The sequence below is a fragment of the Hevea brasiliensis genome, chromosome 15 (assembly GCF_030052815.1).
Source record: "Hevea brasiliensis isolate MT/VB/25A 57/8 chromosome 15, ASM3005281v1, whole genome shotgun sequence".
NCBI lineage: Eukaryota > Viridiplantae > Streptophyta > Magnoliopsida > Malpighiales > Euphorbiaceae > Hevea > Hevea brasiliensis.
In genome coordinates, this window is record NC_079507.1 from 53,662,928 (window position 1) to 53,679,310 (window position 16,383).

The window sequence follows — 16,383 nt, forward strand, 5'->3', positions numbered from 1 at the left end:
GGGGCGTTTTCCTGTATTGCATGGCCGGCGGCGTTTCTTGCTTGAACTACGTTGATAATGGAGATATTGGCTTGTGCTTTGGGCTTTTCATCTGAAACTAGACTAGGGCCTTCATGTTGGGTCAAACTAGGGCCTTCATATTGGGTCATAGACCTTGCTTTAAGTTTATTCTAAGAATACTTGGTCTTAAATAAGATTATGTTTGATGTAAGGGCCTTAGGCCCATTAAGTACTCAAGCTTTTATCAATGAATTCCTATTTCTGACAGAAAAAAAAAAGGACTTCATGTGGGTGTTATAAAGAAAAAAAAAAAGAAAAATCTTGAGCTCTTGATCTGTTGCGCATTACAAGTAAACGTTCGATTACTGGCTATTAACTCAAAAGAAAAACACCAAACACACAAGGATGAATTTTAAAGTGGACTGCATGTCCTTTATATATATATATGTGTAACTTATAAGAACAGCTCCAATAGTCTTGCGTACATCATTTGCTGCTGCTAGCTAGCTAATTGCACGAGGATAAAATGATGATAATAATTTATTATCAAGTAAACATTGGTTTAAATTCAAAAGTTTCAGAAATGATGATTCATGAAAAATTTATAAACTTGACTGTACACGATATCCGTAGCATTGACCCCAGAAACGAAATCAGCATGTGCATAGTCCTTGACGAACTGAACTGTGAGCTTGAGGACATCATGGAACTTGAGATCGTCAAGTAATTGCGCAACATCTTCAGTATCAGAAAGAGCATCTTGTCCTCCATAGCTGATGAAGAGAGGAAGATTCTGAGGGATGTTTTATAGGTTATAAATTGGAGGTTTGATGTCTCCATAATGCATCAAATTGCTGCTGCAATTCCCATAGTTGTATTTTGCTACAGCCCCATCTCGAACGGCTGCATCGAAGTTCATAATGTTCTATATTAACCCCAAAAAAAAGAAATTCATGAGTTCGGAATTGAAGTGGCAAAGCTTACTTTGAGCCAGGTGCACCATGTTCTTGGTTGCTGTGGATTGAAGTTCATTCTTCAAGAAGAAATCCACAGCGGAAGCATTGAGGCAGCAGTTCTTCCCTTTAACAGAGAGTCAATATGATTGCTTCATATATAGTAGTAATTAATATGAACAAACTGTATCGATGTTAGTTTAGGCATATAGAGATAATACCAGTAATTGCACGTAACAAATTAAAGCAGTTGACTCCTGGCTTAGCACACACAATTTTAAGAAATCTTTGTCCTGCCTCCCTGAGAAGAAGTTAATAAATTAATTAATGGTCAAAAAATAAGGTAACCCTTAATTTGTAGCATTTTGATGCTTATATATGAACATATGCTTAATTTTTAGTTAGAAAATTTGGATTTTTGCCCTAAAGGATTGATCTCTGCCATGCCGAAGAATGCAGTAGCCTGTAAGAATAGCAGACGATTTTAATTTTTAGACTAAACCGATTCTCAATATAACAGAAGCTTCCATACCTCAGCAGCAAAGGCTTTAGCAGCAGCGTTATCAAATGCAGTTTTCATGTGGCTCAAGAAAGCAATGGGACTTAACAAGGCAGCTGACTTCACCTGGTTCACCAGCAATCCTTCTGTGAAAGATGCCAAAGCTAACAAAGTTCCCTGCCAAAAATACAATCAGACAGATAAATTTATTGGATTGGACCCAAGAATTCAGCATTTCTCTAGCAAGTTCTGCTGCTGCTGCTTGCTTGCATGAATGTATGATTCTTACCAGGGAATGACCCACGTAATGTAGCTTCTGCCCTGTCTGGTTGTGCACATAGTCAAAAACTGCTGGTAGATCGTACGCAATCAAATCATCCCATGGCCAATTCCAGAATTCCTGCCATATACCATAAAATCAATTAATAAATCTCCCAGTGGATTAAAATTTCAGTTGTACAATGGTAACAAAATACACGGAAACAACCTCTCTGCAAAACAGAAATAAGATTGCGTACATTAACCCCATCTAAAACCTGGCATATTTCTTATTCTGAGTCACCTTTTAATAGTGGTAAGAGAATCGATGTGGAAACTACTGAAATTTACATTTACAGCTTTACAATTTTGAAGACAATTTTAATATTACTGAATTACAATACCAAATGAAAAAAAATACTATTTGATAATGTTAATAGTGAGAGAGAGCAAACCGATTGATTGGGTTGGAGATAGGTGTGTCGCCTGCTAAATCTGGTCCCTCTCGTGTTAGCAATCCAAACATCAAACCCTTTATCAGCTAAAATCATAGGTAAATTTTGTTCTGGTGCATTCATAAGCCATACCATTCCATCCTGCACCATGTAAAAAATGAACAAATATTGCATGAAGGGAATCGTTTTATAAAATTTGTATATTTTATGACTTCATCAAAAGATAATTCAAATATAAAATTCAATAGTACTATACAATTTTACTGAAGCATAAGAAATCCATTAAGGAAATGATGGGTTGGGTTGGCATCTTCACCTCAAGAAAGAAACGACATCAAGAAATTAATGGTGCTTATTTATAAGACATTAAAATTCTTGATACCCAATTAAGGATATAAGCAAAATAATTACGTTTGATGCAAATAATTAAAGGGCACATATGAAAATTAATAATCAAGACTTTACTGTCTCGAGTTCAAATATCAATCGAAAGATGTAAAAATTAAGCCTACCATTTTGATATGCAGTATCATTTGATTTGATGAAAGCTTAATAGACTGTGATAATAACAATATAGGGTGATAAATTTCAGTATAGCTTCTCAAACTCGAAACCAACTTTCGTAGTGAACTTTTTAAAATTATTAATAGAATAAAATAGTATCTAAATTGAGAAAAAAATATTAAAATATAAAAAAAATTCTTAAATTTAATAACATATTTTGTAAATATTTATGATCATTCTTGTTCATCATTTTCATGTACTTTTTTTACTATAACTTTCAAAATTTGATGATAGAGGTTTACAATAGTTAAAATTTATATAGGCTTTTTTCTATTAAAATTGGGTAGAATTGATTTTTTAATAGTAATTTTATGTGGTATTCATTAATAATCATGTACTTGTGACTGTGGGTCTTTATATGCTACTGTTATGTTGATAATTATTTTTTATTTTACTTATCATTAACCTAATTATTTTTTAATTATTGCTCAGTTTTATATTATGGTCTTATTTATAACATCGTTTTGTAATACTTATAACCTAATTATTTTTCTATCAAAATTCAGTTTTATGATGTGGTCTTATTTATAACATAGTTTTATAATATTTATATAGATATAAATTTATATAAATGTTATGTTAAGAATTAAGAAATTGAAAAGTCACACTAATAAGTGATAAGTAATAATAATATAATTATAAATTTATTGAAACTAGTAAATTTTATTTAATACATACATATTAATTATTAATAATTAATGATAAAATATGACTAAAAAAATAATATGACTATAAATTTAGTAAGATTAATAAAATTTATTTAATATATATATATATATATATATATATATATATATATATATTAATTAGTTATTACAATTAATGAAAAAATATAGTTAAAAAAAAGATAGAAATAAGATGCAATAAAATTATGGACAATTATTTTGTTATTTGATTGTATTTTTAATTATTTATATATACTTAAGATTAATATATTTTATTTAATATATACATATTAATTATTATTAATGATAAAAATACACAAATTTCAGTTTCTTTCTATTCTTCTCAAGAAGAACTATAAGCTAGCTTAATGAAACATACATTAATAACTTAGCCAAAAGAGAAAAAAAAATGGTAAAAATAGAGGTACACACCACAAGAACTCCATGCTGTAGTAGAACTGGGGGCTTGTTAGCAGAATCTCCACCGGCACTACGCCCTTCTGGTATTCTTTGCAAGCCAAGGATGTAACCATCTTGGGTTGTCACCTGAAAGCACAAATTCCCATATTGCTTAAGTTAGTCAATATTGATCCATTTTTATATAATTTTCTTGTTAGCTACGTGAGCTCTTATTGAATTAGAGTTCTTGGAGGCTTAGCCTGTTACTTGAAACTCATTGCATTTGTAACCATGAATTCTCACAGAAGAATCACATAAACCAATGGCTGGGGGATCGTTTTGGCCATAGACATGATGGGGCAGAGGCATCAGGAAAAGATTAAGAACAAAGAAAGCAAAGCCAGCAAATAGCATCGGCAAGCCATGGAGAGCCATGATATTATTATATGAATTTCGTTTTTCAGGTCGGAGGTGTTGGTAGTGGTGGTGTGAGTTTGAGAAGAGAAGTTCCCTTATATAGAGAGAGAGAGAGGGAAAAGAAACTAAAAAGATCTGTTTCCATTCTCTTTTCTTGTGCTTAACTCACTAATGAGATTTCTGGATTTCAAGTGGGGAAGCTTTATCAGATTGTAGATAATCCAGTTGAGAAGGGAATGGTGTGCGGGTCCCAGATTAAGTCTTTTGCAGTTTCTTTCTCACTCAGCTAACTTTGAAAGGCTGAAAGCTAAAACAGATTGGAGAGTGGTGGATTGTGGACTTTATAGTCCTGATGAGGAGCTGAACAAGAATTTGCCTAAATTAGAAATCATATAACTAGTTAGAGAGAGAAGTTTGCTCTCTCTAACTTCAACCGCACTGTGTAGCCCTGAAGTGTACTGGAAAACTGTTCATAAATTAAGATATTATATTAGTAAATAGTTTGCCAATAATTTAAATTGATCTAGTAATCCAATATAGTCGAGCAGTAGGAAAGCGTATTTCATGTATGTATCTGAAGAGAAGAAACTTATTACCAAGTTGATCCGCAATCTTAAATTTTTTACTAGAAGCCCATGAATTAAAATCTGCAGATTCCTCCCAACCTTGGCTTCCTCCAACAATGTGTTGAGCTGCCAAGGCTTCTTTTGCAGTCAAAGCTACAAAACTAGCATCAAGAGATCCCTGTACTCCATTGTCACTCTCCACTTCCTCTAGTTCTTGTTTGAATCATTCCTTATGACTGGTGTATGTAAAACACATACCCAATATCTGCCTCTATCATTTTTTTACAATAATCTCTAATCCTTTATATTGATGACCCATGATAATTTCACAACACGGAACATGTCAAGAATTCTGCAAGGTATACTATATTGTCCTGAAGCAAGAGCTGTGAACTGTTGCAAGGCATTTGTGTAATTGTGAAACAAATTAAACCAAGAGCAAGGTTTATGGAATTCAAAGCATATGTTGGTTAGTTGGACTGTCTTAAAGCAAAATCTAGATGGTTAAAGGTCACACAGAGAGAAGCTTAACGTTGAAACTGAGCTAGCTAGAATCATGGTTGATACTTGATATCATGGATCATGGTCAGTGATGGGCTTCTCAAGAGGCTCAGTTCTTGTATATAGAATATATCTACATATAAATATTTGGTACTTGCAGCCCTTTATACCAGCAAGGAAGGTTGGTAAATCATTGGCAAAATCATTTCCACATAAGATTAAATGGACCTATAACTAGGACCTCATGTGGGGTTTTTTTCTTTTCTTTTTTTTTTTTAAAAAAAATCTTGAACTCTTGATCTGTTGCCTTACAAGCAAACATTCGAATACTGGCCATTAATTCAAAAGAAAAACACTAAACAGCTTAAATATGAAGTTCTTATTACCACCAAGGATGAATAATGTCTTACATACATGACCTATTAATTCGAATACTTACAAGCAAGCACTTTCAAGGATATGAATTTGAAAGTGGTTACATGACCTATGAGAGTATCAGCTAAATAGCTTGAATATAAAGCTCTTATTAGGCTATGCACATCATTTCCTATTGCTAGCTACCTAGCTAATTGCATGTGGATAAAATCATGATAATAATCTATTACAAGTAAACAAAAGTTTCAGTACTGATGATTCACGAAAAAATTATAAACTTGACTGTAAACGATATCTGAAGCATTGACCCCAAAAACGAAATCAGCATGAGCAAAATCCTCAACGAACTGAACTGTGACATCATGGGACTGGAGGTTGTCTAGTAAATGCTGAACATCTTGAGTATCAGACAGATCGTCTTGTCCTCCATAGCTGAGGAAGAGAGGAAGATTTTGAGGGATGTTTGATAGGTTATAAATTGGAGGTTTGCTGGCTCCATAACGTATCATATTGGTAGAATTCCCATAGTTGTATTTTGCAACAACCCCATCTCGAACGGCTGCATCCAAGTTCATAATTTTCTATATTAACCCAAAAAAAAAAAATCATGAGTTAGGAATTGAAGGTTGCTAAGCTTACTTTGAGCAAGGTGCACAAAATTCTTGGTTGACGTGGATTGAGGTTCATTCTCCAAGAAGAAATCCACAGCAGAAGCATTGAGGCAGCAGTTCTTCCCTTTAATTGGCAGAGATTAATTAACGTAGAGTCAATATTATTGCTTAATATATCGTAGTAATTGATATGAACAAACTGTATTGATATTAGTTTAAGCATATAGAGATTAATACCAGTAATTGCATTTAACAAATCAAAGCAGTCGACTCCTGGAGCAGCACACGCAGTTTCAAGAAATCTTTTTGCTGGCTCCCTGAAAAGAAGTTGAATAAAAGCATTACATATAAATATATGCTTAATTTTTAGAAAGGAATTTTGTATTTTTACCCTAAAAGATTGAACTCAGCGATACCGAAGAATGCAATATCCTGTGAGAATAGCAGACAATTTTAATTTTTAGTATATCGCTACAAGAATCTGTCGGAGCAGAAACTGAATTTAGAAACGGAATAGAGTTGGACTGCAAATAACAGACAATTTCTTGTAGTGTATGTTAGTCATCTAATAAATAGTACTTCTAAATCGGACTGCAAATTGAATTAGTCTGCTTATGAGATTTTATAAGAAAAAAAAATCAGTAAATATTATTATTTTAGTGATTTTTTAATGAGAACAGAAGCTTGCATACCTCAGCAACAAAGGATCTAGCAACAAAATTACCAAGTGCAGTTTTCAAGTGGCTCAAGTAAGCAATGGGGCTGAACAAGGCAGCTGACTGCACCTTGTCCACCAGCAATCCTTCCGAGAATGATGCCAAAGCGATCAAAGTTCCCTGCCAAAAATAAAAACAATCAAGTAAATTTATTGGATTGGACCCAAGAATTCAGCATTTCTCTAACAAATTCTTCTGCTGCTGCTGCTGCTTCTTGCATTAATATATGATTGTTACCAGAGAATGACCCACGTAACGTAGCTTCTGCCCTGTCTGTTCGTGCACATAGTCAATAACCGCTGATAGATCGTATGCTGCCAATTCATCCCATGACCAATTCCAGAATTCCTGCCATATGCCATAAAATAAATTAGTAAATATCACAATTGTAACAAAATTAATAAATTAATAACTGCTGATAAATGGCATTAATTAAAATATATAAAATTAAATGAGATTAAAAATTATTCTGACATTAATAATCCAATTTGAGACGATTCAAGTAATTTAAGATAAATTTTAATCTGGTTTTGAGATAAATTTAGATAATGAACATAATAATTGAGTTTTGATTCAAATATTATAGTTTGCGCAGGTAACCTACTCGTTGCCAAATTTGTGTGAATCAACTGAACTTCAAATTTATAATTTCACATCTTGAAATTGTTTTCAATATTGCTAAATTAAAACTCATTGGGTAAATGTCAAATGAGGGAGAGCAAACCGATTGACTGGGTTGGAGAGAGGTGTGTTGCCTGCTAAATCTGGTCCCTCTGGTGTTAGCAATCCAAACATCAAACCCTTTATCAGCCAAAATCATTGGTAAATTTTGTTCTGGTGCATTGATAAGCCAGCATGCTCCATCCTGCACCGTATAAAAAATTAACAAATATTACATGAAGGGAATCATTTTATAAAATTTTTAAATTTTATGACTTGTTATAACATTATCAAAAGATAATTCAAATATAAAATTCAAGAGTTTCAAGTTAAAGTATAAATAAAATAATTATGTATATGTCACGTGATAAAATTAATAATGAGAATTATAAAGTCTCGAATTCAAATTACACCAAATGAAAAACCATGCCAAAAATTATGTCCTAACATTATGAAATTAAATAGTGTTTGACTCAATGGAAGTTTAATGTATAAGGCGATAAATTTTAGTGGTGAACTATGGACAACTCTCCATTCATAATGATCATTCTTTTGTTAGTTTTTCAAAAGCAATGAAGTCAGGTTCACATTCACCTAATTTTATATGTATTTCAGTCTTCTTTCTATATATTCTTCTCAAGAAGAGCTATAAGCTAGCTTAATGAAACAGACATTAATAATATAGCCAAAAAAAAGGTAAAAATAGAGGCACAAACCACAAGAATTCCATGCTGTAGTAGAACTGGGGGCTTGTTTGCAGAATCTCCACTGGTATTAAGCCCTTTTGGTATTCTTTGCAAGCCAAGGATGTATCCATCTTGGGTTGTCACCTGAAAGCACAAATTCCCATGTTGCGTATGTTAGTCAATAATGATCCATTTCTCATATAACAAATTTTCTGGTTAGCTATGTGAGCTCTTATTAAATTAGAGTTCTTGGAAGCTTAGCCTCTTACTTGAAACTCATCGCATTCGTAACCATGAATTCTCACAAAAGAATCACATAAACCAACGGCCGGGGCATTGTTTTGGCCGTAGGCATGATGGGGCATAAGCATCAACAAAAGATTAAGAATAAAGAGAGCAAAGCCAGCAAACAGCATTGACAAGCCATGGAGAGCCATGATGTTTGTATTATGAAAGGCTGAAAGCTAAAACAGATTAAAGAGTGGTGGATTGTGGACTTTAACTTGTAGTAACAAAAATTTGCCTAAATTAGAAAATCATTTCCTTAAAGACAATTCAATCAAATTCATACACAATTATATGCTTGATTTCTATTTTTTTAAAAATAATTTATATTCTTTCATTCTAAATATGAGAATCGACTTAAAAAGAAAAAATTGAATTGAGTTCTTTTAAAATTCTAAATTCTAAACAGAGGATAATAAAAAAAGAAAATAAAGTATACCATAGTCATCATGCTTACCTTACTTATCTTTTTAATTGAAAATGGAATTATTCATGTCTTAATGCAGATTTAAGATTTTGATTGATGGTGATTGAATCACTATTATCTCACAACACTAAAAGAAAGTTAGGATTCCCTTCTGAAATATCAAACAAGAAAAAACCAAATATGGCAATATATATATTTATCACCTAAAAAAATACTATTCATGATAGCTAGAGACCATTGTTCACATCCATAGTCAGTTGCTAGCTGCTGCTTGTTTATGATCCATTTCTGGAGAAGCTACCTAAAGTTTTCCATTTATGCAAAATGCACCCTGTCCTCAACTCATGGAGCTTGCCGTGCTGTATTGTAATCAATAAAGGCAATTATGGAAACATGTCAAGTGTTAAAAAAATCCTGCAGGCCTCGTTGCCTTCAATTTACTTCCTTTGTCTATTTTATTTATCATTTAAGATTTTTCATGATAATTATAAAAATAATTAAATCACTTAATTATGAGAGAAGGAAAAAGTGCGAGATAAAATAAATTATAAAAAATATAAAAATAATAATTATATTTAATAATAATAAAGATTAAATTAAAAAAAAATTAATACTCAAGATGACAAATAATTTTAAAACAAATTTTAGGAAACGACAAATAAAAGTCAACTTGCTTTCTTCATGAAAGCTTGGGCTTGGAAGATGTTGTACTTTTCACATTGTCTCTCCCCTCTCAAGTTTCAGCTCCACTAATGAGCTCGTCTAGTTGTTCTATTCATCCTCGATCTATCTAGTTTGCACCAACTGCACTATGGCTGATATGCAAGAAAAGAAATGAAAGAAAAAAGGAAATAGAGAAAATAAATAAATAAATAATATGAATTTTTATTTTTTCTCTTATTGTTGAGTGTCATTAGAAGATTAAAAAAATTTGCATGCATGGAAAATAAAATAAAAATCATTAAAACCTGGCATAACAGCTCAATCCTTGTGTTTCTCTTTGCTATTGCTTTCTATCATTTATCCTTTCATTTTAGCATTTAAAGTTTATATTTGGATTATGATCCATAACACTTATGCATTAGAGCAAATGGGGAAAAACCTATTCTAACAGCTCAGTTGAATCAAAATTACCCACTAGAAGAGAGGATCCTCATCCAATGTTATTACATTCCTATAGATATTTATTTAATTGGGTGTTGGCTTTGGATAATGAAATGTTGTATTAATTCTTTGTATAGTCAAAAGCAATCTGGCAAAGGAGGGGCTATGGTGCGGGCTTTTCTCTTCACAGAATGCTAAACAAAGAGAATTTATAAAAATATATTTAAAATTCATAAGAGTCGCTAAGTAGAGTAAGATTTATTAATGTAATTTAGATTTTTTAAAGTATAATTAATAATAAATAAATAATAATTTTCAAACTTAAAAAACACTTCAATTAATTGGTCCGATTAAAAAGAAGAGAAATAAAAAAAAAACATTTTTTTTTTAAAAAATAGGAAAATAGAATACTAAATAAAGAGACTTTAAAAAAAATTTAAAAATTTATAGGAATTCCTGAGCAGGAATGAGAAAATTAACCTGGCTATGGATATTGAGATGTATTAATTTTTTTTTGTGTAGTCAGAGCAATATTTGGCAAGAGAGGGGAGGCTATGATGATGGTGCCAGGGTGTGTTTTCTCTGTCTCCCATTTTTTTTGTCTTTTTGTATGAATTCAGTTTTGCCTTGCTATTGCTTTGTCAATTTTTTTTTTCATTCATTTTAGCATTTAAAGTTCCAAATAAAGTAAGCAATTATATTTTAACTACATCCATAACACTTATGCTATAAAGCAAATAGCTCTATTAAATTAAAATTCCTAATAAAAGTGAAAATTAAAATTCCTATTAGAAGTGAAAACCCTCCTCTAATGTTATTATATACATGTTAGTAATTTGTGCGAGGTTTATATTAGTAATAATTTATTTTATTTATTTTTTATATATAAAGTAATTATATTGATAAATATTTTTTTTATCTATTTAAGATTTTATTTTGATAATAAAAAGTGTAGATATTGTGAAATTAATAATAATAATAATAATAATAATAATAATAATAATAATAACAATATTATTATTATTATTATTATTAAATATTTATGAATTCTTACAAGGTTCAGTTGTAAATTATATTATAATGTTTGCATGTATAATTAAGAATTTTGCATGTGATGATTTTTTTTATGTTGAATATTTTACTTATATATATTATTATAAATGTATTGTGAAATTTTATATTATTTGCATTTTCATAGTACTATTATTAGGGTAAATGGAAATATATGCAACTATATAAATGAAAAATGAAAAGTCACATGTTGTTAAATATATTTTTCATTTTTATTTTTCATAATAAAATAAATAAATAAATAAATATTGAAAGAAAATTACAATTTAGTTTTAGCATTTTAATGAAATTAATTAGTCCCTCTAATTTAAAAAATATACTATTTAGTCTATTAAACTATTTAGTCATTCCACTAATTTTTTATTAATTAATAAATTTTAGTCCAGTCAAACTACTATTTAATTTCATAATTTTAGTGAAATTAATTAGTTGGCTCTTATATTTTAAAAAACATTGCTATTTAATCCCTTTATTTGAGTAAAATTAATTAGATGGTGTGTATTTATTTATATATATATATTGAAAAATAGAATTTTTTTTATGTGGAAATTAAATCTAAATTCACTTTTTTTTTAATTTGTTCAAATATTTCTATTTAATTCCCTAACATCATTTTTTTGTTTTCTCTATTGGGAAATAATACTTAATCAAGTGTCACTTGATCTAAATCTATAAGTAATTAACATGATAATTCGAAAAAAAATCATTTCTTAATAAATAAAACAAAAAAAAATAATATTTAGGGAATTGAATGAAATTATACCTAAAAAATTAAAAAATATAAATTCATAATTAATCTCTACATAGTAAAATTTTTATTTTCTAATGCGCATCATTTTTGTATTTTCTTTATGGAAAAAAAAAAAACACTTATAGCATGTTTGATTTAATTGTTGAATGCAACTGATAGTTGTCATTTACAATTGATAGCTGTTGCCATTAGCTGATAGTTGATAACTTGATGATAGTTAATTTATGTTAAGTGTTTGGTAAAACTATATTTAGTTGTTAATGTTGATATGTAAAATGACTAATAAGAATATATATTATATAATTTATTTATTATTAAAATAAATTTATTATATTATATTATTGATTATATTATTAAAATAAATATATAATTATTAATTCATTATATCATATTGTTTTTTTTATTATAAAAATAAGAAAATAATTAAATTCCTTAAAAAAAATAATTAAATAGCTTTAAAAATGTAATTATAAAATAATAAAGTAATTATTATTAATGTGCTAATTTAAGGTGTTAAAATTGTAAATGAAAAAAAAAAAATAGAAACAAACAGTTATAATAATATTAATTTCGAATTACTTGAAAAATGGTAATATGGTTAAAACAAAAAATAAAATCAAATCAATCATTAAAGGATTAGAAACAGCTTTAAAAATAAAGTCAAAACAAATTGTTGTCACATGGTATCATATCAATTACCTATCAGTTATTAGTTTTATTTTTTAAAGTTTACCCAACATCTTAGTTCACTTATTTGACTGTCTATCAGCTATTAGCTGCACACCAAAAAGTAAACCAAATACTAGTGTCATTAGATCTAGATTTATAAGTAATAAAGGCGATAATCCAGAAAAATTATTTCTCAATAGAAAAAACACAAAAAAAAATATAATTAAATAAAATTATATCTAAATAATTTAAAAAAATGTAAATTCAAAATTAATTTCTACATAGCAAAATTTTTATTTTCCAATCTAAGAATATGTTTTCAGCTTAATTGAATCAAAATTGCTTCTTAAGAGTGAAGACCCTCATTTAATGTTATTATCTTTTTGTCATTTATCCTTCCTTTTTTTTTATTAGCATTTATCCTTTCATTTTAGCATTTAAAATTCTAAACAAGGTAAGCATTTACATTTAGATTATGACCCATAACACTTATGTTGTATAGGAAACTATGGAATTGCCCATAATATTAATAATTTTAGTTTATATATTTTCTTTCAATTTTCATATGTAAAAATAGTGTAATGTTTTAAATTTAATTATTTTAAATTTTATTTTTATTACTTTTATCTCTTAAATTTTTTAATAAATATTTTATAATAAAAATAATTAAAATCTATTTATATATAATATAGACATAAATATATATAACTCTGCCTAAGTAGTTTGCACTTAGCCGGTCCCAAGCCCAGATAAAGGAGGAGGGTTGTGGTAGGTTACAACCAGCATAAAAATTTCGTCACATCTTATGATATGGATATAAATAATATAAACGTTGGGGTATCCTCTACTTACGACGCGCTACATCAGAGCTCGGGTGTAGTGAGAAATATGCAGGGGTGTAGGACGTTCACCGAAAGCGATGCGTCATGCCGGCGCCCGAGTGTGCTGTTAAATGAGCAAGGGTTCCCACATCATGGACGGGTGTGGGTAAAGAAGTTAGTCCATAAGACAGATAGTAGAACATATAGTAGAATAGAACACCAGATAGGCATAGAGAACAATAGAAGATATCATAGAAGGAGATCAATTAGGAAGGAACATGTTAGGAGGAGAATCAGAGTTGGTACTTTGAATATTGGATCACTTACAGGAAAATTAATGGAGCTTGTGGATACCTTGGAAAGGAGAAGGGTGAATATTGCTTGCATTCAAGAGACTAAGTGGGTAGGAGAGAAAAGTAAGGAAGTGGGTAATTCAGGATCCAAACTGTGGTTTACCGAAAATAAGAGAAATAAGAACAATGTGGGCATAATCATAGACAGGACGTTACAAGATGCTGTAATAGTTGTGAAAAGAGTAGGAGATAGAATTATACTAGTAAAGCTAGTACTAGAAAGAAAAACAATAAATAAAGTTAGTGCTTATGCCCCATAAATAGGACTAGATAGTGAGAGTAAACAAAGGTTTTAGGAAGATATGGATGATCTAAAGCAAAGCATACCGAATGAGGAGAATGTTTTCATCGGTGGAGATTTGAATGGACATGTAGGAAGTGATAGGCAAGGCTATGAGAATGTTCATGGAGGTTTTGGATTTGACAACCGAAATGAGGAAGAAAAAAGCATTCTGGATTTTACTATGGCATACGACCTAATACTAGCAAAGACCTACTTTATAAAAAGAGAGTCACATTTAGTGACTTTCAAAAGTGGGCAACATAGAAGCCAAATTGACTTTCTCTTAACCAGGAAGACAAATAGAGCTCTATGCAAGGATTGTAAGGTCATTCTAAGAGAGGCTTTAACAAGTCAACATCGGTTAGTAGTCTTGGATATCAAGTTTAGGAACAATTCAAGTAAGGTTAAAAGAAATAGTGTAGCCCAAACAAAGTGGTGGGAGTTCAAAGGAGTAAAGGAAGTGAAGTTCAAAAATGAGTTTCTCGAGTCCGAAGCATGAAAGCTGGATATGGAGGCCAATGATATGTGGCTACAGATGGCATCAAAGATTAGAGAAGTAGCTAGAAAAGTACTTGGAGAGTCTAGAGGACATGGACCACCCTCAAAAGAGAGATGGTGGTGGAATAACAAAGTACAAAAGGTAGTGAAGAGAAAGAGAGAATGGTATAAGAAATTACCTAAGTGTGATAATAATGAGGCATATGAACAGTACAAGATAGCAAAGAAAGAAGCAAAAAAGGCAGTTAGTCAAGCAAGAGCGCAGGCCTTTGAAAAGTTATATGAGAAACTTGGAACTAAAGAAGGGGAGAAAGATATTTATAGATTAGCAAGGAGGAGAGAAAAGAAATGTCAAGATCTCAATCAAGTTAGGTGTATTAAGGATAAAGAAGAAAGAGTATTGGTGAAAGATGAGGACATTAAAGAAAAATGGAGAAATAATTTTGATGATCTCTTTAATAATAGTCAAAATTGTAATAGCGTGAAGATAGACTATAGAGCAATAGAAAAGAATGTGAATTATACTAGAAGGATTAGATCTTTAGAAGTAAAGGAAGCACTTAAGAGAATGAAAGTGGGTAAAGCCTGTGGACCCGATGGAATACCAATTGAAGTGTGGAAGTGTTTGGGAGATATGGGAGTGGCATGGTTAACTAAATTGTTTAATAAGATTCTAAATTCAAAGAAAATGCCTGATGAATGGAGGAGGAGTATTTTAGTACCTATTTTTAAAAATAAGGAAGACATATAGAGTTGCTCAAACTATAGGGGAATTAAACTCATGAGCCATACTATAAAGTTGTGGGAGAGAGTTATGGAACATCGACTACGTCATGATACTTCTATCTCTCCCAATCAATTTGGCTTCAAGCCTAGCTAGTCGTTCAACTATGGAAGCGATCTTTCTCATCAGAAGCTTGATGGAAAAATATAGAGACGCGAGAAAAGATTTACACATAGTTTTTATCGATTTGGAGAAGGCTTATGATAGTGTTTCAAGAGATTTCTTATAGAGAGTTTTAGAACAAAATGGGATATCTACTAGGTACATACAAGTGTTGAAAGACATGTATGAAGGAGCAACTACTATTGTGCGTATAGTGGGAGGGGACACAAGAGATTTTCCTATCTCAGTTGGATTACACCAAGGTTCAGCTGTAAGCCCTTACCTTTTTACATTAGTTTTAGATGAATTAACGAAACATATACAAGAGAGTATCCCTTGGTACATGATATTTGCGGATGATATAGTTCTGATAGATGAGACGCAAGAAGGAGTTAATAGAAAGCTAGAGCTTTGGAGAAGTACTCTAGAGTCAAAGGGCTTTAAGAAAAGTAGAACGAAGACAGAATACATCCATTGCAAGTTCAGTGAAGGTCGAATTGGCTATAGGGAAGGAGTTAATTTGGATAGAGTGATACTGTCCCAAAGTAATCACTTTAAATATCTCGGCTCAGTCCTTCAAGTAGATGGGGGATATGAGGAGGATGTTAGTCATAGGATTAAAGCCGAATGGTTGAAGTGAAGATGTGCCACGGGAGTTTTATGTGATTGCAAGATTTTCAATAAGTTGAAAGGAAAATTTTACCGTACAACCATACGACCGGCCATGTTATATGGTAGTGAGTGTTGGGCACTGAAGGAGTCGTATGTGTCTAAGATAAGAGTTGCGGAGATGAGAATATTAAAGTGGATGAGTGGCCATACTAGACTAGATAAATTCCGTAATGAGAGTATTAGAGAAAAGGTACGAGTGGTACCAATTGAGGATAAGTTGAGAGATGAGGTGGTTTGG

At 30.9% G+C, this 16,383-nt stretch overlaps 1 protein-coding gene and 1 pseudogene across 1 annotated transcript; both read right to left on the reverse strand.

The window, feature by feature from the left end:
- Positions 1-477: 477 nt before the first annotated feature.
- LOC110646923 (triacylglycerol lipase 2-like) lies at positions 478-4,259 on the reverse strand (annotated as a pseudogene).
- Positions 4,260-5,858: 1,599 nt separating this feature from the next.
- Positions 5,859-8,762, reverse strand: LOC110646914 (triacylglycerol lipase 2-like). The gene is made up of 9 exons (XM_058136700.1): positions 8,595-8,762; positions 8,356-8,469; positions 7,704-7,844; positions 7,217-7,327; positions 6,956-7,099; positions 6,655-6,695; positions 6,501-6,580; positions 6,292-6,387; positions 5,859-6,211 (listed from the first exon to the last, which is right to left on the reverse strand). Exons 1-9 carry the CDS (start codon positions 8,760-8,762, stop codon positions 5,898-5,900), a joined length of 1,209 nt encoding a protein of 402 aa, XP_057992683.1. The 3' UTR covers positions 5,859-5,897.
- Positions 8,763-16,383: the final 7,621 nt, after the last annotated feature.

Coding starts and splice junctions, on each gene's coding strand:
- LOC110646914 (XM_058136700.1), bottom strand. CDS start 8,762: ATGGCTCTCCATGGCTTGTCAATGCTGTTTGCTGGCTTTGCTCTCTTT. Junction 7,100..7,216: donor GTTACGTGGGTCATTCTCTG/GTAACAATCATA, acceptor TATTTTTGGCAG/GGAACTTTGATCGCTTTGGC. Junction 6,581..6,654: donor GCTGAGTTCAATCTTTTAGG/GTAAAAATACAA, acceptor ACTTCTTTTCAG/GGAGCCAGCAAAAAGATTTC.